At 53.0% G+C, this 27,436-nt stretch overlaps 2 protein-coding genes across 3 annotated transcripts; one reads left to right on the top strand and one right to left on the bottom strand.

The window, feature by feature from the left end:
* Positions 1-5,326: 5,326 nt before the first annotated feature.
* On the bottom strand, positions 5,327-7,850 carry LOC139684060 (olfactory receptor 14A16-like; the record flags this gene model as incomplete). Its single annotated transcript, XM_071579663.1, has 2 exons — positions 5,327-5,962; positions 7,755-7,850. Coding segments are annotated over 2 exons (732 nt in total), but the record flags the coding sequence as incomplete, so codon positions are not given.
* Positions 7,851-18,389: 10,539 nt separating this feature from the next.
* Positions 18,390-27,068, top strand: LOC139684020 (zinc finger protein 551-like). Of its 2 annotated transcripts, XR_011699839.1 has the most exons (4): positions 18,622-18,893; positions 18,987-19,143; positions 20,486-20,617; positions 21,338-21,355. XR_011699839.1 is itself a non-coding variant. In XM_071579628.1 (3 exons), exons 1-3 carry the CDS (start codon positions 18,563-18,565, stop codon positions 22,778-22,780), a joined length of 1,257 nt encoding a protein of 418 aa, XP_071435729.1. In that variant the 5' UTR covers positions 18,390-18,562; the 3' UTR covers positions 22,781-27,068. The 2 variants fall into 2 exon arrangements, 1 of the variants encoding a protein (XP_071435729.1); XM_071579628.1 differs by lacking the exons at positions 18,622-18,893; positions 18,987-19,143; positions 20,486-20,617 and adding exons at positions 18,390-18,565; positions 21,606-27,068 and having other exon boundaries at positions 21,338-21,416.
* The last annotated feature ends 368 nt before the right edge of the window (positions 27,069-27,436 follow it).

Raw genomic sequence — 27,436 nt, 5'->3', positions numbered from 1 at the left:
TGTATGTCATGAGAGGCCAAGGCTGTTCGCATTTATAATTTTACTTCTTTTCCTCCTCCTGATTTTATGTTATTCAAAAAATGTCATTATTCATTCTCTTCCACTTTTTTACCCCCTCCATCTTGTGTGACTAAGCCCAAGGACTGCCCTGGGCATCCCATCATAGGGGCTGTTCCCCACCCTGGATGCTCCTGACCTGGGCTGGGGCTGCACAGGGGGCTGTGGGACCAACTGTGGGGCAGTGGGGCACAAAGGGGTTATAGAGCCTCTACCAGGGGGTGACAGCAAGGCCAGGCACAGACAAGGAATTCCTGGGCATGGCCTGAGCTGTGCACGTGGGACTGTGGCAAAGGCAAAGCTCACCTGGAGTTGGTGGCTGCAGGAAAAGTCAGGAGCCAAAAGAGCCTCAGTGGCTGTACTGGAGACCAAGGCTGAAGGAGGGAAATGCTGGGCTGCTGTGGGATGGGGAGGGGGATTTAATTCCAGCAGACACTGCTGTGGTGCTGAGGGACTCCATGGCTTCTCTGCCTGAGTCTTTACTGGAAAGGTCTCTCAGGCCTCTGTGCTCAGGGAAAGCTTGAGGGAGGATGAGAGCCCATCTTGGCAGGAACCTCCTGCAATGCCAGAGGGACAAATGGCAGTGTGTGCCCCTGCAGGGGCCTCCCCTGGCCATGGCACAGGCTGGGAGCTGCCTGGCTGGGAGCAGCCCTGTAAGGCAGCTGTGGGTGGGCAGGAGCTGGGCAGGAGGCAGCCGTGTGCCCTGGCAGCAAGGGAGGCCAGGAGCACCCTGGGCTGTGTGACCAGCACAGCAAGGACGTGGGTCATCCAGGTTGCTGAGGCTGAGGAAAGCTGAGGAAGCAGCTGTGGTGTTTAGCAATTGTATCATGTTTAATTTTTGTGTCTTGACCATGAAGAAAAACTTTCTGTGGCTCTAAATCTCACCTGTTCCTGGACCCCAAAGAACACAAACCTGAGGAATTTTGATTCCCACTCCAGTGGCACCTCATTCCATACCCAGAGCACAGAGCTCCCTTGTCTCACAGAATCCATGGAAATGGAGGGATAAAGGAGACAGGACAGGCTGTGGGGATCAGTTGCAGAGCATGGCCAAGAATCTAAGATGGTTCTGACCGCAGGGCAGGACCCATCATTTGACCTTGTTGAACCTCATCCAGCTGGCCTGGGCCCATCAGTCCAGACTGTCCAGACTCCTCTGCAGAGCCTTCCTGCCCCTCCAGCAGGTCAGCAATCCTACCGACTTGGTGTCATCTGCGAATTGACTGAGGGTGCCCTCAATGCCCTCGTCCAGATCACTGATGAAGATGTTTAACTGAACTGACCCCAATACTGAGCCCTGGGTACACCATTGGACGTAACTCCATTCCCCACCACTCCCTGGGCCTGTTCATCAAAATAGATTTTTCCCCACTGAACAGGTGTTGCAAAGGATATTTGAGAAAGTTCCTGTAACTCCAGAATATTTGGGATAAGTGCATATTTAGCTCTGCACTACAGACCATTTTGTTCACTTTCTCTCTTTTCCTCCCTCTGTGGATCGAGGGATCTTGTGACCTCAGTGTGTGACTGGCTGTGTGCAAAGAGCAAATATGGACAGAATCTGGGGCAGGGAGTGTTTGGGGGGACCTTGGGATCTGTGCTTCACACAGAACATGTTTGCCATTGGTCTAAGACTACCTCCTGCAGAAAGTGGACTTCAGTGGAGGCAATGTGGACTTTATACAGAGCAGAGCAATGAGTTGTGTTTTCTACTGAGCTGTGCCTTCTTTGGTTTTGTTTGCTGACAATAAATGAACATCCCTCTGTGTCTCATGCAGCTCTTCCTTCAGTAAAGCAGGTGGGAGTTGGTGCCAAGGAGCTGAAACCTGCAGGTCCAGCCTTTGCTGGAGGAAACTCAGATTTGCACAAGGCTGCTTTCAGTCCCAGGGGTCTGATGAGGGAATGGTGGGGTGGGGAGTAGGGATAAAGTCTGATTGACTGTCAGACATAAAGGATCTTGATTTTCATATCAATTCAGACTGCATTAGGAGGTTCTAAGGATCAATATCAATTAGGGATTGCTGATATTAATGTATAAATAGGAAAAAATAAACAGACCACAAAAGACATTTTTGCTCTTTTTTATTTTAAAATAAGATATTCACTTTGAATATCCTTCTGAGATCTGTTTAATTAACCACAGAAGACTTGAAAATTTAAAAGTAAATTATTGTCAGGGGCTTTTCTGGTTAGGATACCATCACTGAAAAGAGACCATGAAGAGAACGAGCAGACAAGGAGACCCTTCCTGGTGCTTGAGAACAATATCAATTAGAGATTGCTGCTATTAATTTATAAACAGGGAGAAAAGTAAAAAGGGTCTCCTTGAACTCCTGCTACCACTGTCAGGGGCTGGAGGCACCTCAGCCCTGCAGAGCCCCCACCCTGCACACTCACAAACTTCAGATCAACACTGGGATTTTCCTTGCCCTGGCCCTTCCCAGTCCAGCCCCTCCCTGATCCCCCCATCTCCCTGCCCCTGCCCCAGCCCAGCAGAGCAGCCCAGTCATGTTTGCCCTGCAGCAAGAAATGGAGGAAATGGAGGTCAGGGGCAGTGACCCTCTGTGTGGAATGCTCAGGAGATCTTCAGCTCAGGCAGCTCCTGCAGCCCCAAGGCCAGCCCTGCTCCCCAGGACAGCAGGAGAGACTTGGCCCCAAAGGCTCCTCAGGCAGCTCCTGCTCCAGAAGGGCTCACACACACCCTGAGGGACTTTTCACCCTTGGGTACTTGAGCTGCCCCGGGGCATCTCTGGGACAGTGACCAACTGGGTGGATGCTCTGGGAGGTCATGGCCTGAAGGCAGGAGTGTGGATTTTAGGACACATCTGAAACCTCTGCAGTCAGAAGTTGATAATTTTTAAAGACTTCCTGGCCTGTCATTACAAGGTCGAATTTGTTTGTTTGTTTATTTTTAATTTCAATGACTTTTCATATTTTTTTCAGTGACAGCACCACATATATGTACTAATCTGATTCACTCACTGTTTATGTGAAAATTCTTGTGTAATTATTTTTCATCATTGTATATTTCCTACCAATTATTTGAATGCAGGAAAATTGCTCAGAGAAGCTCCTGAACTCCTTTGGGCAGGTTTCATATCTGTAATTTTGCCTCTTTTATTCTTCCTCTCTCAATTTTTGCCTTCAAAGATCTCTCCAAGCTGTTTGTGCCTGGAAATGTTTTCATAGTCCCAAGTTGTGCTCTGGGCCATGTCAAAGGGGACAAAAGCACCTTCTAGAGAACACTGCCCCTCCTGCTCACAGAGCCTCCCTGACTGCTCAGGTGAGATGGTCCCCAGGCTGCTTTCCTGGTGTGGGATGAAAGGGACAGAAAGGCAGAGGAGGGCAATTGAGGAGACAGGGACATTTGCAATGGAACTATGTGAGGCCTGTGAGATGAATTTCACTGCAGCAGTGGAGGTTGTTCCTGGAGTCACAGCCAGAAGTGTCAGGGCTCTGACAGGTGCCCACACCTGAGCTGTGCTCATGCCCTGCTCACACCCCCAGGGCTGTTCAGAGACACGAGTCCTTCCCTTGCACACACAGACAGTTCCTGGCAGCAGGTGCAGTGTCTCCTTGAACTCCTGCTGCCACAGCCAGGGGCTGGAGGCACCTCAGCCCTGCAGAGCCCCCACCCTGCACACTCACAAACTGCAGATCAGCAGGGGGGGTTTTCCTCTCCCTGGCCCTCCCCAGTCCAGCCCCTCTCTGGTCCCCCCATCTCCCTGCCCCTGCCCCAGCCCAGCAGAGCAGCCCAGTCATGTTGCCCTGCAGCAAGAAATGGAGGAAATGGAGGTCAGGGACAGTGACCCTCTGTGTGGAATGCTCAGGAGATCTTCAGCTCAGGCAGCTCCTGCAGCCCCAAGGCCAGCCCTGCTCCCCAGGACAGCAGGAAAGACTCAGCCCCAAAGGCTCCTCAGGCAGCTCCTGCTGCCCCAGGGACAGGGCAGCCTCTTTCCATGTCTCCTCTGCACACACAGGCTGTCCTGCTCTTCTCCTGGCACTTCCCATCTCCCCACAGCCATTCCCCAGGGGAACACGTCTGTGCTGGCCTGACCAGCCATTCCTGCAGCCCCTCCCCGTGCTCCCCACAGCCCCTGAGCTGGGGGTGCTGCTCTGCAGGGCACGGGGGCTGTGGTGCCCAGGGCCATGGGGGGACTCTGCTGGGCTGTGCTGGTCAAGCTGGGAGGCAGAGCCAGCTGATGGTGCTCCCTGCCAGTGACCACCTGCCACACCAGCTCTTGTGTGGCCACAGAGGGTGCTCAGAGGGGTCCTGCCTTGTGCCAGTGCTGGGAGATGGGTCTGGGGGCTGCACTGGATCTAATCTATGAACCTTCACTGACCAGAACATGAAGCCCTCACCAGACTCCTTTTCCAGTGCCTGCCGTGGTCTCTGGGGTTGCAGAGCTCCCCTTTTTCAGTTCACACTCAGATGTAGAATATCATCTCTGGGTGACCCCACACCTGAAAGGCCTGTTCTCACTGCGCTGCATTTCTTGCTGACTCCTTGGCACAAACTGTCTCTGCAGGTCCCCTTGGTTCTCCTGGCCCCTCCCAAGTCTCTTCAATAGAAGGCAGGTCTGTCACAAGTTGTAGAGTCCCTCGAGGATTAATCACAGATCATTCACCATGTCCTTGTCACTGGCAACAAACAGCAAACCCTAAAGCAGCACTAAGATCCTTGAAGGCCGTGCTAGGACACTGATCTCATCACACTGAGTCCCATGGACAACAAGCAACACAAGGAGTCTCTTTAGAGTCTGTTTCCTTGGACATGTTATTGAAAGTTACTTTGGAAGAAGTCCAAAGCCTTCCTGCTCTGCCCTCAGGAGAACCCCTTTCCTCATGTAACTGCTGTTTTGGAGCCCAGCTGTGTCCCTCAAGTGTCCATGGCCTGTCCCTGCCTGTGATCCCAGAAGAGACACACAGCAGGATGTGACAAAGCTCTGCTGCTCCCTGGCAATGCTGCTGTGCTGGGACTCTCTCTGCAAACAGGAACTGCCATTGGGCTTGCTGTGGTCTCAGAGAAAGGAACTCGGAAAAATAAACTACACAAGTAACTTTTATTTTGCTTAAATATGCAAAGAGAACATTCCCTCATTTACCCAGTCTCCAGATCAAATATTAAGGATAGAGAATTTATGGAAAAATGGGGATCAAAAGTAGAAGTAAGTTGCACACCACTTCAGCAGCAGAAAAACAAAGCAAAAAACCCACATAATCACCACCAAAAACCTGAGAAGGCGTGTTGAGTGTATAGTGAGTTCCTTTATGAGTGTTTTGCACATGAAATCAGGCAGTTTTTTGCTTCTGAATTGTGTCCAATCATTAGTGTCCAAAGGGCATCCTTAAGTTCCTTGTTTCTCAGGCTGTAGATGAGGGGGTTCATGGCTGGAGGTACCACTGAATAAAGAACTGCCACCACAAGATCAAGGGATAGGGAGGAGATGGAGAGAGGCTTCAGGTAGGCAAAAAATGATGTGCTGAGAAACAGGGAGACCACAGCCAGGTGAGGGAGGCACGTGGAAAAGGCTTTGTGCCTTCCCTGCTCAGAGGGGATCCTCAGCACAGCTCTGAAGATCTGCACATAGGAGAAAACAATATAAACAAAACAAGCAAATCCTAAACAGGCATTAAGCACAAGAAGACCAAGTTTCCTAAGATCAGAATATGAGCAGGAGAGCTTGAGAATCTGGGGGATTTCACAGAAGAACTGGCCCAGGGCATTGCCATGGCACAGGAGCAGGGAAAATGTATTGGCTGTGTGCAGCAGAGCAGTGAGAAAGCCACTGGCCCAGGCAGCTGCTGCCATGTGGGCACAAGCTCTGCTGCCCAGGAGGGTCCCGTAGTGCAGGGGTTTGCAGATGGCAACGTAGCGGTCGTAGCACATGATGGTGAGGAGAGAGAATTCTGCTGACATAAAACAGACATAGAGAATCATAGAATCATAGAATCATAGAATCGATTGGGTTGGAAAAGACCTCCAAGATCATCGAGTCCAACCCTTGGTCCAACTCTAGCTCATTTACTAGATCATGGCACCCAGCGCCACGTCCAATCTGCATTTAAAGATCTCTAGGGATGGTGAATCCACCACCTCTCCGGGCAGCCCATTCCAATGCCTGATTACTCTCTCTGTAAAAAATTTTTTTCTGATATCCAACTTAAATTTCCCCTGGCAGAGCTTAAGCCCATGCCCCCTTGTTCTATTGCTGAGTGCCTGGGAGAAGAGACCAGCCCCCACCTGGCTATAACTTCCCTTCAGGTAGTTATAGACAGTGATGAGGTCACCTCTGAGCCTCCTCTTCTCCAGGCTAAACACCCCCAGCTCCCTCAGCCTCTCCCCATAGGACTTGTGCTCCAGTCCCTTCACCAGCCTTGTTGCTCTTCTCTGGACCCGCTCCAGCATCTCAATATCCTTTCTGAACTGAGGGGCCCAGAACTGAACACAGTACTCAAGGTGTGGCCTCACCAATGCAGAGTACAGGGGAAGGGTCACTGCCCTGGTCCTGCTGGCCACGCTATTTTTGATACAGGACAGGATCCCATTGGCCTTCTTGGCCACCTGGGCACACTGTTGACTCATGTTGAGCTTCCTGTCAATTAGTACTCCAAGGTCCTTTTCTGCCTGGCTGCTCTCCAGCCACTCTGTGCCCAGCCTGTAGCGCTGCAGGGGGTTGTTGTGGCCAAAGTGCAGGACCCGGCACTTGGCCTTGTTGAACTTCATCCCATTGGAATCAGCCCATCTCTCAAGTCTATCCAGATCCCTCTGCAGAGCCCTCCTGCCTTCCAGCATGTCGACACTCCCTCCCAACTTGGTGTCATCAGCAAATTTGCTGATGATGGACTCAATCCCCTCATCTAAATCATCAAGAAAGATGTTAAACAGGACTGGACCCAACACAGACCCCTGGGGAACACCACTGGTGACTGGCCGCCAGCTGGATGCAGCTCCGTTCACCAGCACTCTCTGGGCCCGACCCTCCAGCCAGCTCTTAATCCAGGAGAGGCTACACTTGTCTAAGCCATGGGCTACCAGCTTTTTCAGGAGTATATTATGGGAGACAGTGTCAAAGGCCTTGCTGAAGTCCAGATAGACACATCCACAGCCTTCCCCTCATCCACCAGGTGGGTCACCTGATCGTAGAAAGAGATCAGGTTGGTCAGACAGGACCTGCCCCTCCTAAACCCATGCTGGCTGGGTCTAATCCCTTGTCCACCCTGAAGGTGCTGTGTGATTGCACTCAGGATGAACTGCTCCATAACCCTGCCAGGCACAGAGGTCAGGCTGACAGGCCTGTAGTTGCCAGGGTCCTGCTTGCAGCCCTTTTTGTGGATTGGGGTGACATTCGCCAACCTCCAATCATCTGGGACCTCCCCAGAGAGCCAGGACTGTTGGAAGATGATGGAGAGCGGTTTGGCAAGCTCTTCTGCCAGCTCCTTCAACACCCTGGGATGGATCCCATCTGGTCCCATAGACTTGTTAGGATCCAGCTGGCTCAGTAAGTCGGTCACTATTTCCTCCTGGAATACAGGAGGGGTATTCAGCTCCCTCTCCCTGTCTACCAGCTCCAGAGGCCAGTTGTCTTGAGGGCCACCTGTCTTACTGGTGAAAACTGAGGCAAAGTAGGTGTTAAGTACCTCAGCCTTCTCCTCATCTTCCTTAACTATATTTCCCTCCAAGTCCAACAGAGAAAGACCTGTGCAGCACATCCCATGTAGGAGATGGTTCTGATGTTCCAGAGGGAGTTGTGCATGGCTTTGGGGACAGTGGTGCAGATGGAGCCCAGGTCTATGAGGGACAGGTTGAGCAGGAAGAAGTGCATGGGGGTGTGCAGGTGGTGGTCAGAGGCTACGGCGCTGATGATGAGGCCGTTGCCCAGGAGGGCAGCCAGGGAGATGCCCAGGAAGAGCCACAAGTGCAGGAGCTGCAGCTGCCGCGTGTCTGCCAATGGCAGGAGGAGGAAGTGGCTGATGGAGCTGCTGTTGGACATTGGCTACCTCAGGGTGTGGTTATCTGTTGAGAAGGAAAAGGCAGACCTGAGTTAAGTCAGACTTTATTAGCAAAACATATTGCATGTCTCATGGCAACTCTACATTCAGGATCTTTTTTTTTTTTTGTAAGAACAGGTCTCTGCAAACCCCTGCCCTGATCTCTGGGTTTCGGGGCATTGGAAGCAGGGACCCTGCAATGGGCTCCTGTGGAGTCCTTCCTCTGGAGAGAGAGTTCACTTGAAATTCAGGGTGATCTCAAACTAAATGGACTTGTGGCACATCAAAGAGTTGTTCAAATTTTGGACAAATGAAAAATTGATCTGAAGGAATTCTTTGTGTTTGTTGATCCAGTTGCACCCACCACAGTTCTCAGTGGTTGTGGATGTTTGAAATCCCTGACATTCCTACTGCACTGCAGGTCAAGTCATGTGGGTCCTGCGGGTCAAAGGAAGGCTCTGTTAGTGAGGAGAGAAGAGCTGCTCTGCCCACCAGTGCTGTTCTCAGCTGCCCCGTGCTGGCACCTTGGATCTGGATCAGCATCACACTCAACTGTTCTCCTAAAAAAGAAACTGCACACGGGGGAGAGCAGAGGAATCCAGGACTTCAGGGCCAAAGAGCAGAATTAACAAACTCCTCAGCTTTTTCATCTCTCCCCTCCCACACTGAGGCACAGAAAAATCATTGCAGTTGCCAAGCTGCATTTCCATGGATTAACATGGAGATATTTCTCCATGGGATCCTAGAGCACATAGATACTGAGGGAGAGCTGTGCCCTTCTGGAGGGCACCCTGCAGTTCTGCAGGACACCACAGAAGCAGCTGAATGTCCAAAAGTTGCATGGAGAAGATTTGGGCACTTTGCTCCCACAAACACATCCCAGAGCAGGATCCAAATGGTTTATGCCTGGACGTGAACTGAACCTGCCACCCCCAATCCCCCACAATGGCTCAGAAAAGCCAATGGTGAGAACAAGGACACCAAAGGAAAGAGAGGAATGGCAGTAAAATGTCACAGTAGTCCTGCCAAGGCAGCAGGAAGCACACAGAGACAGAAGAATTCAGCACCTTGTCCTTTCCTGGGCTCTGCTGCTGCAGGGCAATGCACACCTGAGCCCCCATGGGCCTGAGGGCAGGGACTCTGCTTAGGCTGGGAAAGGAGCCCGGGGAGGAGCTGATCAGGGAAGGCCTGTGTGCCACAGGGACAGCAGGGAGGTGCCCACATGGCCCTCCCCAGCATTTGTGGCAGCAGTTCCCTCTCCCTCCCTGCCTGTCTCTGCAGTGAGGAGCTGTTCCTGCCAGCAGCTGCCTCCCTGTGCCCGGCTCAGCTCCCTCCAGTGCTCACACAGCCCATGCCCACCCCACTGCCCAGGGGCAGCTCTGCATGTGCAGGGGCTGAAGAGCAGATCCCAGACAAGCTGATGTGGCTGAAGAGGGGAAGGTGTTCGGAGTGGATGTGCTTCCTGAGAAGTGCCCTTGGAAATGGCAGGAGGTAGAGCTGAAGCTGAGAGAAGCCTTGAGCCATTGCAGCTGAAGGACCTGCCCTGCCCTGCCCATCCCTGCCCTGCTCATCCCTGCCCTGCCATGAGGGAGTCACTCCTCCCATCCACACCTTCTCCCTGCAGGGCCCTGGGGAGCTCCTTGACCGGGCTGAGCTGACCCTGGCAGGCAGCAGAGTCCCTGTCCCAGCACACAGAGCCCTGGGCTGCAGGGCCCTGCTCTGCACCACAGCCCTGGGCACCCCTGCCTACACTCACAATCTCACACCCCTCAACCATCCTTACAAGAAGGCAACCTTCTTGCCTTGTGCCTCTGATGGTGCAGCAGGCAAGTCCTGTTTCGGTCATGTTCTCCTTCTGCACACCAGAAAATCCAGGACAGCCTTCCTGACAGGTCCTGTCAGTGGTGGCATTTGGCAGGTGGAAGAGACACTTCCAGAAACTCACCTGCACTGCTCTGCAGCCAGAGAATTACCGTGGCAAAGGGCTGTGAAGGTTTCTCCCCTGATGAGCTCTCACCTCTCCTCCTATGCCAGGATCTTTTTAACCTCTTTCTCACTTCTCTTGTCTGCCCTTTGCTGCCTGCAGGTCCTGCCCTGCTCTGCCATATGGCCACCTCCTCTCCACTAAAGGAACTGTGAGAGTCCTTCTGAAAGATCCCAGATGCTGTGGGATGTGCCAGCTTTAGGAGATTCCTGCAGGAAGGGAAATTTAACTTTCCTCCAGTGAGAAAATTATTCACAGAAAAACTGTGAAGGTTTTTCCTGTAGTGAGAGCTCAGTCACCTCCCAGCCCAGGCTGCCTCTCACCTCTGTCCCTTCTCTGCTGTGCCCTGGGTGTCTGCAGGCAGTGCCCTGAGCCCTGCTGGGCTGTGCACAGGAGCTGCTCCTGGGCAGAGCTGTCTCTCTGCAGCACTGCCCGCTTGCCAGGAGCTCCCTGTGTGCCAGGAGCCCGGCCCAGCTCAGCAGCACAGCAACAGCCCAGGGCATTTCATGACCCTCTGGGGGTTTTGGTGCTGAGTCTTTGAATCACAGTCCCTCAGGAAAGCTGCAGAAACCTCTTGAGAAGCCAAAGTGAGATTCAAACTGTAAAGTTTCTTGTAGTGCTAATGGGTCCCGCTGAGGGACATGACTGAGAAAACATCCCCAGGATTTTGTTGGAGCACAATCCTGGCAACATTGATGACAGGTTAGAGAGTCACAGAATCATCAAGGTTGAAAGAGACCTTCAAGATCTTCTAGTCCAACTGTCAGCTCAGCACCACCATAAACACCCCTAAATTGTATTTCAAAAGCCATATCCAGACACCATCTGAGCACTTCCAGAGACTGAGGGGCATCCCATCTGGGCCCAGGGACTTGTGAGGGTCTCACTGGCAGAGCAAGTCACTCACAATTCAATTTCCTTTTGGATTGTGGGGGTTTCACTCAGCTTCTCATCCCCAAATTTCAGACCTGGGACCTGGGTATCCTGAAGACAAGTAGGTTGGAGGTTAAAAACTGAGGCAAGGAAGGCCTTAAGTCTCTCAAATTTTCCTCCTCCCCCAGCACTGTCCTGCCCTCTGCATCCAGCAAAGGGTGGAGACTCTCCTGAGCCCTCCTTTTGCTGACCATTGATTAAGAGACATTTTATTTTGTTTTCTTTTACTGCAGTGGCCAAATTCAGTTACAGTTTGTCTTTGCCCCTTCAAATTTTCCACCTACACAACCTCACCACATGTAGTCCCCCTGAGTTTTCTGTTCCTTGTCCAAGAGATGATGCACTCTCAGTTTTTAACCTGATATCCAGCCTAAGTTCTGTGTTTAACCAAGATGTGCTTTTTGCCCCCTGGCTTGTGTTAGGGCACATGGGCAGAGTGTGAGAAAATCTGGTTTCAAAGAAATTTCAGAGACGGGTTTGAGAAAGCAAAACAAAAGGCTTTACTGGCCAAGCTGTGCAGGCGCAGGGTGCCCCGACACAGTGTTGCCACCGGGGAGCACACGCTGGGAGGGGGGTTGGGACATTTATACTCTTGCCTGCCATGCCCCTTCTCTCCCCTCTGGGTGGCTCATCCCAACCCCCCCTTGTCCATCTTTGGCATCCCGCCCGCTGATTCCATGTTACCAGCTTGTCTTGTCCTCCCGCTCACCATCGGTGCTGATTGGTGTGACTGGCCCCCCCTCAGTCCCTGTCACCGGCCGCAGACCCCTGACAACAGCCCCTGATTGGGACCGTTGCCTCACAGCCTTCCCACCAATTTGGCCTAACTGACCTAGATGGAAAACCCTTTGAAGATGGCAAACTATCCCCCCTGAAAGCCCAACCCCATTTATCATGAGCAGTCAAAGAGACCTTTGAATTAACATTCAAACAGAACTTTGAATTAACATTAAACATCCTTCAATTGGTACCCCTTGCTCTGATCTCCAAACCTCTCACTTCTATGTTATCCCACTCACAATGAACCCCCTCTTCTTACTCCTCACACAGAGCTCCTGGAGATTGGAGATTTCCTTCTTAAAGCACCTCCAGCCTTCCTGGACCTCTGTGCCCTTCAGGACTGACTCCCAAGGGATTCCATCAATCATTCTCCCAAACAGGACAAAGTCTGCCTGCCGTCAATCCAAGGTGTCAGTTCTGCTGCCCACTCTTTCCTTCACCCACCATGGAAAACTCTGCCATTCAGTGTCCCTGTGCCCAAGATGGGCCTGACCATGACATCCCCCACCAGTCACAGAATCACAGAATGGATTGGTTTGGGAGGGACCTTAAAGAGCATCTTATTCCAAGCCCTTGCCATGGACAGGGACACCTTCCACCAGACCAGGTTTCTCAGCACTGCAATCAAACTGGCCTTGACCAACTTCCAGGGATGGGGGAGCCAGAACTCCTCTGACCAATCTGTGCCAGGCACTCACCACCCTTAACATAAAGAATTTCTTCCCAATATCTCATCTATCCCTTCCTTCTATCTGTTGTTACAGTAAAATCAAAAGTGAGCAATTCAGATCTATAGAAAACCCTGTGAGACTGAGCTATCAGCCAGAGGCAGCAAGGAGCTCAGCTGCTGCTGGCTGATAGGGAGGAGGTTACTCCCCAAGAATTCACATAGTAGGAATTCACAGGACTCTGCAGGGGCACGAAAACAGCCAGGATGAAATAATATAAACATGGGACTTGTGAGAGAGAGGCTTTAACCAATTGAAGTATCTGGTGTGGTGGTGTGTTAACTCTTTTAGCCAATAAGCTGTAGTCCTAACCCTATATAAACTGTGTGCTTTGTGTAACAAAAGGTCTTCACTATAAACTTCATGATTGTTGGTGAAGTCCAGTTCCTCCGCCATTTATAAATTGTTTACTTTATCTATCTGTGTGAAGCCATTCCCTCTTGTTCTTGTCACTCCAGGCCCATGTAAATAGTCTCTCTCCATCTTTCTTGTTGGGTCCCTTCAGGTCCAGAAGGACACAATTTGGTCACCCCATGGCCTTCTCTTCTCCATGTTGAACAATCCCAGTTCTCTCAGCATTTCCTCATGGCAGAGCTGCTCCATCCCTCTGATCATCCTGGTGGTCTCCTCTGGACTCTCTCCAACAGCTCCATGTCCTTGCTGTGCTGGGACCCCAGAGCTGGAGGCAGCTCTGCAGGCGGGGCAACATCCACCCATGTGTGTTCCTGCAAGTGCAGTGTGGAACCTCATGGAACCAAAGGGACATTGTGACACCACAGAACCTCATGGAACCAAAGGGACATTGTGACACCACAGAACCTCATGGAACCAAAGGGACATTGTGACACCACAGAACCTCATGGTACAAAAGGGACATTGTGACACCACAGAACCTCATGGAACCAAAGGGACATTGTGACACCACAGATCCTCATAGAATCATAGAATCGATTGGGTTGGAAAAGACCTCCGAGATCATCAAATCCAACCCTTGGTCCAACTCCAGTCCCTTTACCAGATCATGGCACTCAGCGCGACGTCCAATCTGCGTTTAAAAATCTCCAGGGATGGTGAATACACCACCTCTCTGGGCAGCCCATTCCAATGCCTGAGCACTCTCTCTGCAAAGAAATTTTTCTGATATCCAACTTAAATTTCCCCTGGCAGAGCTTGAGCCCGTGCCCCCTTGTCCTATTGCTGAGTGTCTGGGAGAAGAGACCAGCCCCCACCTGGCTGGAAATTCCCTTCAGGTAGTTATAGACAGTAATGAGGTCACCTCTGAGCCTCCTCTTCTCCAGGCTAAACAACTTGAGCTCCCTCAGTCTCTCCCCATAGGGCTTGTGCTCCAGTCCCTTCTCCAGCCTTGCTGCTCTTCTCTGGACTCGCTCCAGCACCTCAATATCCTTTCTGAACTGAGGGGCCCAGAACTGAACACAGTACTCAAGGTGTGACCTCACCAACGCAAGTACAGGGGAAGGGTCACTGCCCTGGTCCTACTGGCCACGCTATTCTTGATCCAGGGCAGGATCCCATTGGCCTTCTTGGCCCCCTGGGCACACTGTTGGCTCATGTTGAGCTTCCTGTCAATTAGTACCCCCAGGTCCCTTTCTGCCTGGCTGCTCTCCAGCCACTCTGTGCCCAGCCTGGAGCAATGCAGGGGGTTGTTGTGGTCAAAGGGCAGGACCTGCACTTGGCCTTGTTGAACTTCATCCCACTGGAATCAGCCCATCTCTCAAGTCTCTCCAGATCCCTCTGCAGAGCCCTCCTGCCTTCCAGCAGGTCGACACTCCCTCCCAACTTGGGGTCATCAGGAAATTTGCTGATGATGGACTCAATCCCCTCATCTAAATCACCAATAAAGATGTTAAACAGGACTGGACCCAACACTGACCCCTGGGGAACACCACTGGTGACCGGCCCCAGCTGGATGCAGCTCCGCTCACCAGCACTCTCTGGGCCCGGCCCTCCAGCCAACTCCTAACCCAGCAGAGGGTACACTTGTCCAAGCCATGGGCTACCAGCTTTTCCAGGAGTATATTATGGGAGACAGTGTCAAAGGCCTTGCTGAAGTCCAGACAGACACATCCACAGCCTTCCCCTCATCCACCAGGTGGGTCACCTGATCAGAAAAAGAGATCATGTGGTCAGATAGGACCTGCCCCTCCTAAACCCCTGCTGGCTGGGTCTGATCCCTTGTCCACCCTGAAGGTGCTGTGTGATTGCCCTCAGGATGAACTGCTCCATAACCCTGCCAGGCACTGAGGTCAGGCTGACAGGCCTGGAGTTGCCAGGGTCAGCCTTGCAGCCCTTTTTGTGAATTGGAGTGACATTTGCCAACTTCCAATCATCTGGGACCTCCTCAGAGAGCCAGGACTGTTGGAAGATGATGGAGAGTGGCTCGGCAAGCTCTTCTGCCAGCTCCCTCATCCCCCTGGGATGGATCCCGTCTGGTCCCAGAGACTTGTGAGGATCCAGCTGGCTCAGTAAGTCACTCCAGGACTACAAGACCCCCCTCAACGCCCTTTCCCACCCATCTTGCCTCTCCCACACTCAAAGCTCCCTTTTTCTTTACCCTGACATCTCCTGGACCCCCCTTTTCTGGGTCACAGGAACCTCCTCGACCCCCCAACAACCTCTCCCCAACCCTCGTCCTGCCTTTCCTTGTCCTTTGGATCATCCTGAACCCCTGTTCCCAGGCACTGGGACGCCCCTGCACCCCCTTATTCTGCACCAATACCCCTCAGCACCCCCTTTCCTGGCCATCCCACCTCTTCCAGTTCACAGAACCCCCTTTTCCTTGACTCTGGGACCCCCCTGTATCCCCACTCCTGCATTTCCCAGACCACAGACATCTCCTTTTTTGAAATTTGGGGCGCAACTTGAGCCCCTTTTTCTGGCCATTCTGGGTCTCCCTACCCCATGACCCCCCTTTCCCCGACATTGGGGATCCCTGGACCCCCTTTCCTGCTCACAGGGTACCCCTGGACCCCCCATCCCACTTCTCCAAGCCTGACTCAGAAACATCAAACCCCCTCCCCCCCCCCCCAACAGGCTCTGCCGGGAACCGAAACTGCGATCGCCTCAAAAACACCTCCCGGGGACCCCCAACATCCCCCCAGGGGCATTCCCAGCTCTACTTTGGGGTCCCTCAAGCTCCAAACATCCCCCCGAGCACAAACCAACCCCCCCAGAGCCCCCCGGGCTATTCGGGGCTCGGCTCGGGGGTCCCGCAGCGCTTTCTCGGGGCCCTTTGCCGTCCCTGTTTGCAGCTCCGGCCCCGCCCCGCGGCAGCCCCGGCGCGGGATCCAAGGAGCGGCACATTCCTTGGGCCCTTCCCGGCCTTTGCCCGGCCCATCCCGGCTCTCCTGTCCCATCGCACACCCCGCACGGCCCTTTGTGGGCACTGCGGGGACTGCGGAGTTTGGGGGTCCCAGCCCCTCGTTCCCCCTCACCCCCTTTGCCATCGTGTCCCTCTCGCTCACCCGAGAGCTCCTCGTGGGGAAACAAAGAGGAGGAGGAGGAGGAGGAGGAGGAGGAGGAGGAGGAGGAGGAGGAGGAGGAGGAGGAGGAGGAGGAGGAGGAGGAGGAGGAGGAGGAGGAGGAGGAGGAAGAGGAGGAGGAAGAGGAGGAGGAAGAGGAGGAGGAAGAGGAGGAGGAAGAGGAGGAGGAAAAGGAGGAGGAGGAGGAAGAGCAAGAGGAACAGGAGAAAGAGGAGGAGAAAGAGGAGGAGAAAGAGGAGGAGAAAGAGGAGAAGAAAGAGGAGGAGAAAGAGGAGGAGAAAGAGGAGGAGAAAGAGGAGGAGAAAGAGGAGGAGAAAGAGGAGGAGAAAGAGGAGGAGAAAGAGGAGGAGAAAGAGGAGCAGGCGCAGCATCGGCCCCCCCATCCCGCGGGTGCCCGGGCAGGGTCAGCTCGGCCCGGGTATTTTGGGGGTCTCTGCTGTTGTTTTTCTGGGGTGGGAGGGGGTGTTTGGATCCTGCAGGACTCCAAAGCGGAGCCGAAAATGCCCCTGGGGGGATATTGGGGGTCCCCCGGAGGTGTTTCTGGGGGTCCCGGTGGGGCTGCGGGGGCTCCCATTGGCCGCTGTGCCCGCCCGTCTCCGCTCGCCTCCAAGTGCCTCCGCGGACCCGAAACTGCCCCAGAAGTGTCCCCAGGACCCCCAAGTTCCTTTAACTCCTCCAGAGACCCCCCAATTCTACCACCCTCAAATCCCCTCTCCACCCATGGGGTCCCTTTCCCGGGATTTGCGGCTTCAAGGGGGCACTTGGGGGGATTTGGGGGCACTTGGGGGGGGCTGGGTGAGCTGGGGAAGGGATTTTTGGTGGACTCAGGGATTTTAGGAGAAATTAGTTGCATTTGAAGCTAAATTAAGGAGATTTCGGTTGAAATCAGGGTGATTTTAGTTGGAATTAAGGAAATTTTCAGTGGATTTCAGGGAATGTTACATGTTTCAAGGGAATTTTCAGTGGATTTAAGGCAATTTTGGGTGGAATTTATGGGAATTTATGGGATTTTGGTGGAAACTTGGGGATTGTGGGTAAATTGGGGGGATCTGGGATGAAATTCTGGGGATTCCAGGAGGGATTAAGGGATTTTTGAGTAGAATTAAAGGATTTGGAGAGGAATTCGGGGGCTCGATGGCACCAGAAGGAAGGATGGAGGAGACACTGCAGTGTCGACCTGGGGTGTTTCTGTGCAATCAGGTGTTGCTCTTTCTGGGGTCTGACTGACCAGAAATACCTTCATGGTGGCCTAAAACAGAAGAAAACATCTCTTTCACATATTAAAAAAAGCCCCAAACAAACGAAGATTTGAAAGTGATATAAAGCAAGTCAGGAGGAGAAATGGAAAATCCAGTTTTGCAGCATCAAAACCACTCAATAAATGGAATTGTGGTGCATGGAAAGGAGTTTTATGATACCAGGTTGTGGCTAGAGGGAAAAAAAAAAAGACCAAAGGTCTCTGCTGAAAACCTTGCTTGTTTTCGTATAAATAGTGATAAAAATTAGCAACTTTCCTTCCCTTCCCATCCCTGCCGGTCTCCCCGTCCCGAGTCCGGATCCTCATCCTGGACCCGAGAAAGAGAAGGATAAAAAGCATCCTTTAATCCCAAAGATAATTCCCCAAATCCCGGAGCTGAGTCCCGCCTGGTCCAGGATCCCCGCGGGGAGCTCAGCCAGGGCTGGAGAGGAGGGAAAGCTCCGGGAGAGGGGACGGGGAGGGAAAGCTCCGGGAAGGGGACGGGGAAAGCTCCGGGAGAGGGGACGGGGAGGGAAAGCTCCGGGAAGGGGACGGGGAGGGAAAGCTCCGGGAAGGGGAACGGGGAAAGCTCCGGGAGAGCGGACGGGGAGGGAAAGCTCCGGGAAGGGGACGGGGAAAGCTCCGGGAGAGGGAACGGGGAAAGCTCCGGGAGAGGGGACGGGGAAAGCTCCGGGAGAGGGGACGGGGAAAGCTCCGGGAGAGGGGACGGGGAAAGCTCCGGGAGAGGGAACGGGGAAAGCTCCGGGAGAGGGGACGGGGAAAGCTCCGGGAAGGGGAACGGGGAACGCTCCGGGAAGGGAAACGGGGAAAGCTCCGGGAAGGGAAACGGGGAAAGCTCCGGGACACGAGACCGAAAAACGGCGGCAGCCCCGGGGCCCCCCCACGCCCCATCCGGGTCCCCGCCCGTCACTGCGCAGCCGCCGATCCCGCTTTCCACCTGGCCCCGCCCACTGCGCGATTGTCATGGCAACGGAAAGAGCAGCAAAGAGTGACGGCGGAACTGCCCAATAGGCGCTAAGGCTGGCGCAGAAATGCCCAATGAGCGCTCCGCGCTCTCCAAAGTCCCGCCCCACCGGCTCCGCCCATCGCACGCGGTCGGAACTTCCCCAAGTGCCGGCAGAGCTGCGCGGGCCGGGCAGGGACAGGGAAGGGGCCGAGGCCGAGGCCGGGCGGGAGCGCGGCCGCCCCGGTGCCCCGGGCGTTTTCCCCGCCACAGCCCCCGCTCCGCCGCCGCCGCTGGGCCGGCCCTGGCGCTGGGTCGGCCCCGCGGGCTCTGCTGCTGCTGTCGAGGGCCGAGGGAGCTGCGAGCGGGGCCGGGATCGGCGCTCCGATGGTGAGTGAGGGGCTGCGGGGGACACCCAGGTGGGCGGGGGGTCCCTGTGAGCCCGCAGGGAGCAGCGAGTGCCCTGCGGAGCCGCCGAGATGCTGCCCGGGCTCTGCGAGCACATGGGATCCGTGCCGGGTGAGGAGGGAGCTGCGGGACAGCTCGGGGGGTGCGGGGGCCCTGGCTGGGTGCGGGGACCCACTAAAGCCGCTCTCCCTCCCCTCTGCGCCCGGGCAGAGCAGAGAAAATCCAAGGAGGGGCTGGCGAGTTGGGATGAGGAGCAGGAGAGATCCCTCCCCGATCACCATCACAGGCAAAACAGACTCCGAGTGGGCATGTGAGTTAAATTATTACTGCCAGAATAGAATCAGCAGGAGAAGTAGAAATGAATCCGACAAACACCTTCCCCCCCACCCCCCCTCCTTGCCAGCTCTGCCTCCTCCCCCCTCAGCGGTGCAGGGAGCTGGGAATGGGGGTCCCAGTCAGTTGTTGTTGGGGCCGCTGCTGAGGGAGAGGAGTTGGAGTCCTTGCCCTGCCCCCCGTGGGGTCCGTGCCACGGGAGACAGTCCTGCCCGAGCCTCTCCAGCGTGAGTCCATCCCATGGCAACAGTTCTTCCCAAAGTGCTGCCACGGGGTGACTTTTCCTCGGGGTTCAGCCCTTCAGGCACCGGCTGCTCCAGCGTGGGGCTCCCCAGGGCCACAAGTGCTGCCAGGGCCAAACCTGCTGTGGTGTGGGCTCCTCTCTGCAGGGCTCAGCAGGTCCCTGCCAGGCTCCTACTCCATGCTGGGCTTCCCCCAGGGTCACAGCCTTCTCTGGCATCCCCCTGCTCCATGTGGGCTCCTTCCCGGGCTGCAGGTGACTCTGTGCCCTGTCCTGCTCCTCCCTGGGCTGCAGGTGACTCTGTGCCCTGCCCTGCTCCTCCCTGGGCTGCAGGTGACTCTGTGCCCTGCCCTGCTCCTCCCTGGGCTGCAGGTGACTCTGTGCCCTGCCCTGCTCCTCCCTGGCCTGCAGGTGACTCTGTGCCCTGCCCTGCTCCTCCCTGGGCTGCAGGTGACTCTGTGCCCTGCCCTGCTCCTCCCTGGCCTGCAGGTGACTCTGTGCCCTGCCCTGCTCCTCCCTGGGCTGCAGGTGACTCTGTGCCCTGCCCTGCTCCTCCCTGGGCTGCAGGTGACTCTGTGCCCTGCCCTGCTCCTCCCTGGCCTGCAGGTGACTCTGTGCCCTGCCCTGCTCCTCCCTGGCCTGCAGGTGACTCTGTGCCCTGCCCTGCTCCTCCCTGGGCTGCAGGTGACTCTGTGCCCTGCCCTGCTCCTCCCTGGGTTTCAGGGGCACAGCTGCTTCCCCAGGCCCTTCCCCACGGGCTGCAGAGGAGCCTCAGCTGTGGCACCTCCAGCACCTCCTGCCCCTCCTTCTGCACTGCCTGTGGGGTCTGCAGAGCTGTTCCCACGTTCTCCCTCTGCTCTTCTCTGCCTGCAACATTCATCTACCCAAGAACTTTTGTTCCCCTTCTTCAATATGTTCTCCCCAGGGCATCACTGGTGTCTCTGCTGGGCTCGGCCTTGGCCAGTGGCAGGAAGCCCATCCTGGAGCCGGCTGGAATTGGCTCCTCCAGACCCGGGGAAGCTTTTGGGAGCTGCTCACAGAAGCCACCCCTGGACACCCCCCGCTACCAAACCCTGCCCACAGGAACCCAGTACAGGGGAAAATAAAGGAATTTTCTGTGTCCTCTTCCATAATTTGGGGAAAACGTGGAGATTCCTGTGCCCCCAGACCCACAATTGGAAAAAGTGGAAATGCTCCATGTCCTTACTTTTGGGAACACTGGAAAAATTCTGTGCCTCCAGACCCTAAATTGGGATGTTCCATGTCCCTAATTTGGGGAAAACTGGGGTGAGTTTTCCATTCCCCCTCATTCCCAAGCCTTTTCCCAGGTGTTTCCAACCCCGTGGGTGAGTCTGGGATTGCCCCAAAACCAGATATTGTCCACATGCCTTAAGATTTTCCAGGAGAACCCGCCCCATGAGCTTGGGCTGGAATTCACGAAATCTGCTTTTCAAAACCAGGTGGGGGATTTAAACATCTGCTCCCTCAGGATCTCCAGATCTCATGGATTTGGGCAGATTCCTACTGTTAAGATTGTCTTCAACCTCATCCTCTCCTGGAGTGTGCAGGGTCCTCATTCTCCTATACCTGGAGCCTTTCCCTGGGACCTGCGCAGTGGAGAGAGCAGAGAGGGGCAATAGCAGAGCTGGGGGAGTGGGTGGGGAGAGCACAGGGGGAGCCCTGGGCCCTTAAACAACAGTCCTGGAGAGAGAGAGACCCCGGCAGTCTGGGAGGAAAGACCCTCGGCACTGGGAGGCAGAGAGTCAGAAGTAGCCCCTTGGACCCCCCTGTCAACACTAAATGGGACCCTGGAGAGTGGGAACCCCCAGGACCCTCAGCAGACCAGAGAAGGGTCAGACCCAGAACACCACAGTGGGGAGCCCATAGAGGAGGAACCCCCTTGGATTCCTGGGACCCCTGGCAGCCTGGAGAGGGCAGGGACCTGGCGAGAGGAGGCCCCCAATTCATGCAGGACCCCCAGCAGCCCAGACCCAGGGACCACCTTCAGCCCAAAGCAGAGAGACCAGAGAGAAGAACTCCTGGGAAGGCTTCTTTAGGCTGAATCTTGGTGTTTTGGAGGTTTTTAGGGATACAAGATGCCCATTGACTTGTAGAGATGGATTTGGGCAGGAAGAACCCCCAAGCCAACACGCTCACACGTTGTTTTTCCCCTCTACCAGGATTTTTCCTTCCCAAACCTCGGCTGGGTGGAGAAGGAAGCTGTGAGGAAGAGGAAGATGCCCCAGGACCCCCAGGCAGGTGAGGAGGACATCAGTGCCCCTTTGCCCCTCTCTTGTGCTGCATCTTCGAGCCGAGCATCGCCCCCGGCTGCAGGACAACCCCGCTGCCGACGCCATCCTGCCAGAGCCGGGTTTGGGGGGATGTCCTTGCCCTTCCCTGTGTCCCAGAGGCAAATCCCCTGCCTGTCCTTGTTTTTTCCTGCCCCAGGCCCTGAGCTGAGCACACAGAGCACAGAGGACAAATCCCACCATCAGAACCTCGTGGCAGGGGCCGTTTTGATTGGCTCGATGGCACAGGAAGTCAGCGGGGAGGAAAAGTCACAGAGATCCTACAGGAAGAGGAGCTCGAAATGCAGCCCAGATGGCTCTGAGAAGGAAACAACCAGCCTGTCTCAGGAAAGCTGCCTGAGCTTTGTCCAGCACTCTGACCTGGTGGTTCATGTTCAGTTTCACCCTGAGGAGAAGCCCTACAGGTGCTTGGAATGTGGGAGGTCCTTTAGCCAGATCTCCAGTCTCTTTTCCCACCAACAGGTACACACAGGTGAGAGGCCCTACAAGTGCTTGGAATGTGGGAAAAGCTTCAGCAAGAGCTCCCACCTCATCCGCCACCAGCTCATCCACTCTGGGGAACGACCCTACACATGTGGGGAATGTGGGAAGAGCTTCAGCAAGAGCTCCCACCTCATCTGCCACCAGCTCATCCACTCTGGGGAACGACCCTACATATGTGAGGAATGTGGGAAGAGCTTCAGACGGAGCTCCAACCTGACCAGCCACCAGGTTATCCACACTGGGGAGAGGCCCCACACGTGTTCTGAGTGTGGGAAGACGTTTCAGAGAAGCTCAGATCTCCTCATGCATCAGCGGATACACACGGGGGAGAGGCGTTACCGCTGCACCGCCTGTGGGAAGAGCTTCATCTGCAGCTCCCACCTCGTCTCGCACCGGCGCATCCACACTGGGGAGAGGCCTTACAAGTGTGGGATGTGTGGGAAGAGTTTCAGAGTCAGCTCCGGCCTCATCTCCCACCAGATGATGCACACAGGGGAACGTCCCTACAAGTGTTCAGAGTGTGGGAAGAGCTTTGGTACCAGGGGGTTTCTCGTGAGGCATCAGCAGACGCACACGGGGGAGAGGCCCTTCTGCTGCACCGACTGCGGGAAGAGCTTCTACCGCAGGTCCCACCTCGACAGCCACCAGAGCATCCACACTGGGGAGAGGCCATACAAGTGTGAGGACTGTGGGAAGAGTTTCAAGCGCAGCTCCCACCTCGTTGCCCACCAGCACATCCACACTGGAGAGAAGCCTTACACATGTGGGGAGTGTGGGAAGAGCTTCAGCCAGAGCTGGATCTTGACCCAACACCAACGGACCCACCGTTAAGGGAAGCCCTAGAAGTGCCCCAGCTGTGGGAAGACTTTCATCTGCTCCTCCATCACCCATTGGAGGACCCACATTGGGAACAGATCTGCTGACTCACATTTCCAGTGATCTTGATTGGGAAGACCCCTGGCTGGTGGTCTCCACATCCTCCTGGTTCCCTGTGGGCGCTTGGGTGAACGCAGGGGGAGGAACATCCATCAGGACACAGACTGACATTGGAAAATCATTGGGAGGGGGGAGGATTTGTTGACTTTACACCCCAAAACATCTCACCTGTTCCATCCCATCATTTTTTCTGGTGGCATCAAGACCCCCTAATTCCACCCTAAATCCCTTCATTCCACTCAAAAGTTCTTAATTCCTCTTAAAATCTCCAGAATTTTATCACAAATCCCACCAATTTCACCCCAAATCCCCAAGATTCCTCTAAAATCCTCTTAATTCCATGCAAAATTCCCTTAAATCTACTGAAAATTTTCCTGAATTACACCTAAAATCTTCTTAATTTCACCCAGAATTCTTTTAATTCCACCCAAAATTCCCTTAACTCCGCTCAAAATTCCCTTAATTCCACTTCAAATCTGCCTGATTTCACCCCAAATATGAGAGTGTGTGACTGCTGCAGTGGTTTCTGTGCTGGACACCCGAGGCACGGAAGGAGTCCGGACACCAGAGTGGGATGGTAGAAAAGCAATTTATTGAGGGAGCACCAGACTTATATAGGGTTGCTTAGGGAAGGATCTGGAAACTGGGAAGGAACAGCAAAGGATTTGGACAAAACCAGGGGAGGAGTATGTTGGTTTGGAGACAAGAAACCAATAGAAAAGCAGCAGTCAACCAACCAATGAAAAACAGGGATGAGGCCCAAGGTGGGAAGAGAACCCTAAGGGATTATGGGAACGAGACAACATGGATGGGATGACTAAGGGAAAAATAGAACAGGACAGCCATGTTAGAACAATTAAATGTTGGGGGGTGATATCAGAACAACAAAATATTTGAACCTGTACAATTCCATGTGCACTATTAAACACCTGAGGTCATTAATTTACTGTCCGTCACCGGTGCTGACGGCTCTAATCCTTCCTGGTCATCATAAATCCACTGGTGGTGATATCTCTGCCACTCCTGATAGGGGAGCTGTTCTCTCACAGCTCCTCCTTTTTCTAATGCCATGAAATTAGAAACAGTGTTGTGAACAAAAAGCCATTGAAAGCAACCAAAAATGCAAGGGAGGATGAGTAAGAAAAGGAATATGATAAACAAAGCAAGCAAACCAAAGAGTGCAAATTTCTTAAATGGAAGGGAGAAACCATCCAATGAAAAGTCAAACACATCATCCCAGAAGTATCCTCCTCCTGCATGATCTGCTCTACTAATTCCTGCAGCTCATTGATACGATTATGGATTGATTTGGAGTGGTCAGGAAAGTTAAGGCAGTATAAACCTTCCAATTCACTGCATCCATGGCCACTAACTAAAAGAAGGAAGTCGATGGCAGCCCTGTTTTGGAGGGTGGCCTTTTTAATCATTGGTGTGTCTAGGAGCAAACCCTCCAAAGCAAGGCTGGTGGCATTGGCCTCCTTGGCCAGCCAGTACCCGTTTGCATTAATAGGTCAAGTGCATGACGGGTGCCCATATAAGGAATAATTGCACTTGCCCAGAATTTTTGCTGCGAGACCAAATGTGTGTGTCAGAACCACAATTTTTCTGAAACTCATGGATTGGTTAAGTGGGTGCACAGGAGGACGTTTAAGGTTGATGTTCTTCTTTGCCAGAGAACACTTGTTGATTTGTTGTTTGAAAGGGGATGTATTGCACTCCATGACCTGGAGAAGGATGCTGGCTGAATCTTGCACCCAGTTTATCATAGGTAGGGTAACTTTTCCATTGCTTTAATTTAAATGTCTTGCCCTGTAAGTCTGAAAAAATATGCTTTTGTTTTTAATGTGATAGGAGCTTACAATTTTTGTAGGGTCAAAAATAGTAAACTTGCCCAGTGTACATGGGCCTCCATTGCCACGTTTGGGGATAACTTTCCACACTTTCAGATCAGGGATTAGAAACCTTTTAGGAGGTAAAACAACAGAGTTAGGTGGTACTCTGAACTCAACAGGAATGTACTGATGACACCAACACGAGTAATTTCTCTAAGTGTCCTTAGGGGATAGATCTGTATTTCTATGGTCAATTACATCATCCAGAACAAAATGAAAGCAGTACCTTGCAACAGGGTGTCTTGGGTTGAGATGGCAAAATGCCAACTGCCCAACACAGACTGTCAGAAGCTCCCGACCCCCGACCCCCCTTCCACTGCTGAGAAAAGGGAGAAAGGAAAAACCCTCTGGAAACTCCAACTAAGTTTATGCTTAAACTAACTATATGTCTTTATACAGAAAAGAGAAAATTAAAAGAAAACTGCAGTATAACACCCACTTACACAAGTTAGAAATAACAACAATTTTCTACCTCCCACCAAAACTGGATTTCATTGCTCCAGATCCATAAAATACTCTAAAAGACACCGAGCAAGGCAAAAGAGACCCAGGAAGGCCAAAGAGAGAGCAAAACAATAAAATGTTTCCACTGCCCTGAAACTAAAACAAAATAGGATGTAGCAGCAGCAGGAGCAAGTCCCAGCACAGCAGGACACACGTCCTGCCTCCACTGCAGACATGATGGAACCGAACAAGCCACTCCTACACCGGCTCCTCCACTTTAAGATGGTGTCGGAATATGGTGTGGGATACGACTGGCTAGAAGAAGTCAGCTGTTAGTTAGCCCAGCCCAGCTCAAGTCAGCCAACAGGCCCAGGCCTAGCCTGAAATCCAAAGCCTAATTTAGGCTTACCTAGCTAAGCCCATAACAAAATTTCTAATGGATCAGGAAAGTCACATACGCAGGTAAATTTAAGAGGTTTCAGTCCAGGGTTAGGAGCATTGCAAGTAGCAATGGGATTATTGAAATGCTCCAGGTCATCACAAAAAGACATATAGAGTCACAAGAACTCATGCCAGTTGGGATACTCCCATGGGAGAGAAATTAAAGATGTTTTAGAAGGGTTAGCAGGATCAGAAGTTGATGGGCAAAGAGAGTTTGATCCAATAGACTTAGCAAGAGAATACCAGCTATTTTCATGCTGGGAAATGAGCCAAGGGCCTGGAACTTGAGGAGTAGGTGTGAGAGGAGGCCAAGGCCACAACAGCTCTTGACAGGCAGTGGGCAGTGACAAAAGGATAACTAGAGCTGTGATGTCATAAATCAGTTGTCTCAAGTGGTTTCTCCAGAGCATGGCAAGGGATGATTTCCTTGATGCAGTTTCACGCATCCCGAGAGTATCCATTGTGGGCTGGACCCTGTGGAGACACAGCCATGGCCTCTCCCCCAGGTGATGAGGGGGACAGGGCCCACCCATTCTCCAGTTAATAAATCTATATAAATAGCTTTTGCCTTTGTTATTTTTCCTTCAGTTTTAGACTCAAAATGTCGTTGTATGGGGAGAGATCTCTCTCTACCCTATTAAGAAAGTGAAGTACCTGTAGGGCCTTACTGATTTTCTCTTGAGGTGTAAGCCTCACTGTGGCATTTTGTTGTTTCTTTAGCACATTTTTAAGTGGTTGATGTGCACACACAGTTGTGCCTTACCCTTGTGGAGAATGAGGGATTCCAGTGCTATGGGTGATCCTCCAGAAATTAAAGAATTCTTTCAAAGGTTGCGAGACATAAGCTGGGCCATTGTCTGTTTTTATTTTTCTAGGAATGCCAAAGATCAAAATAGCTGTTAAAAATGTCTTTTGGCATCCCCAGCCTTTTCTCCTGCATGGGCCGGAGCCACTCTCAGCCCGGAACATCTGTCTGTCGACACAGGTCTGTATTTCAGCTTCCTGAAAAGCAGATAGGGGGTGACGTCCGACTGCCAAAGGTTGAGGGGAGTGATCCCTCTGGGATTCCCTCCTTCGGATGGTACAGCAGTTACTCTTTGGCAGTGGGAACACACAGAGACAATAGGCCGTGTCTGAGAGGCACTAAGATGAAATGATTTCTGTAAAGACCTGGCGTTTTGGTGGAAGAACTCGTGAGCACCCCTTGCTTTTTCGAAATTATTTGGAGCTACCACTGTTGGCACCATTGCCAAATCATTTGCAAAGTTCTCCGCCATTCTGTTCCCTTCCATAATTGGTCCTGGGAGGGATGTGTAGGAATGGACATGTATAATGTGAAGGGGAATCTTTCTGGTTGAATTTTATAAAGCAAACTTCCAAATAAATGAAGCAAAGTTTGGTTAGTAACCTCCTTTAGATACGAGTTTTCTGTTCTTGATACTATTCTCACTACATACCCCACATCAGAAACAGTATTTAAGGGCTCTGAAAATAGTTGAAATGCCCAAACTGCAGCTGACAGTTCAGCTGTCTGAGAGGACCCCTGAACCTGATGAATATCCTTCTTCCACTCCTGTCCTTCCTTCCATGCTGCCACCCCTTGGCAGGTCCTCCCAGAGCCATCAGTAAAAACTGTTCTTGCCTTACTTAGTGGAGTAGGTGAATAATTATTTTTTAATCTTGGTTGTGTAGCTGCTAAAAACTGAAGAAAGGGAACAGAAGGAAGAAGAGTTACTAATTGTCCAGAAAAATCTGCCATGGAGACCTGAAAATC

The sequence above is a fragment of the Pithys albifrons genome, chromosome 31 (assembly GCF_047495875.1).
Source record: "Pithys albifrons albifrons isolate INPA30051 chromosome 31, PitAlb_v1, whole genome shotgun sequence".
Classification (NCBI taxonomy): Eukaryota; Metazoa; Chordata; class Aves; order Passeriformes; family Thamnophilidae; genus Pithys; species Pithys albifrons.
Note: the sequence above shows the minus strand (reverse complement) of the source record. Positions and strands in the feature narration are given on the sequence as shown.

Bases quoted from the DNA above. Each gene is read 5' to 3' on its own strand.
- LOC139684020 (XM_071579628.1), top strand. The intron at 21,417-21,605 runs GTGAGGAGGACA...TTCCTGCCCCAG, and splicing joins GCCCCAGGACCCCCAGGCAG to GCCCTGAGCTGAGCACACAG.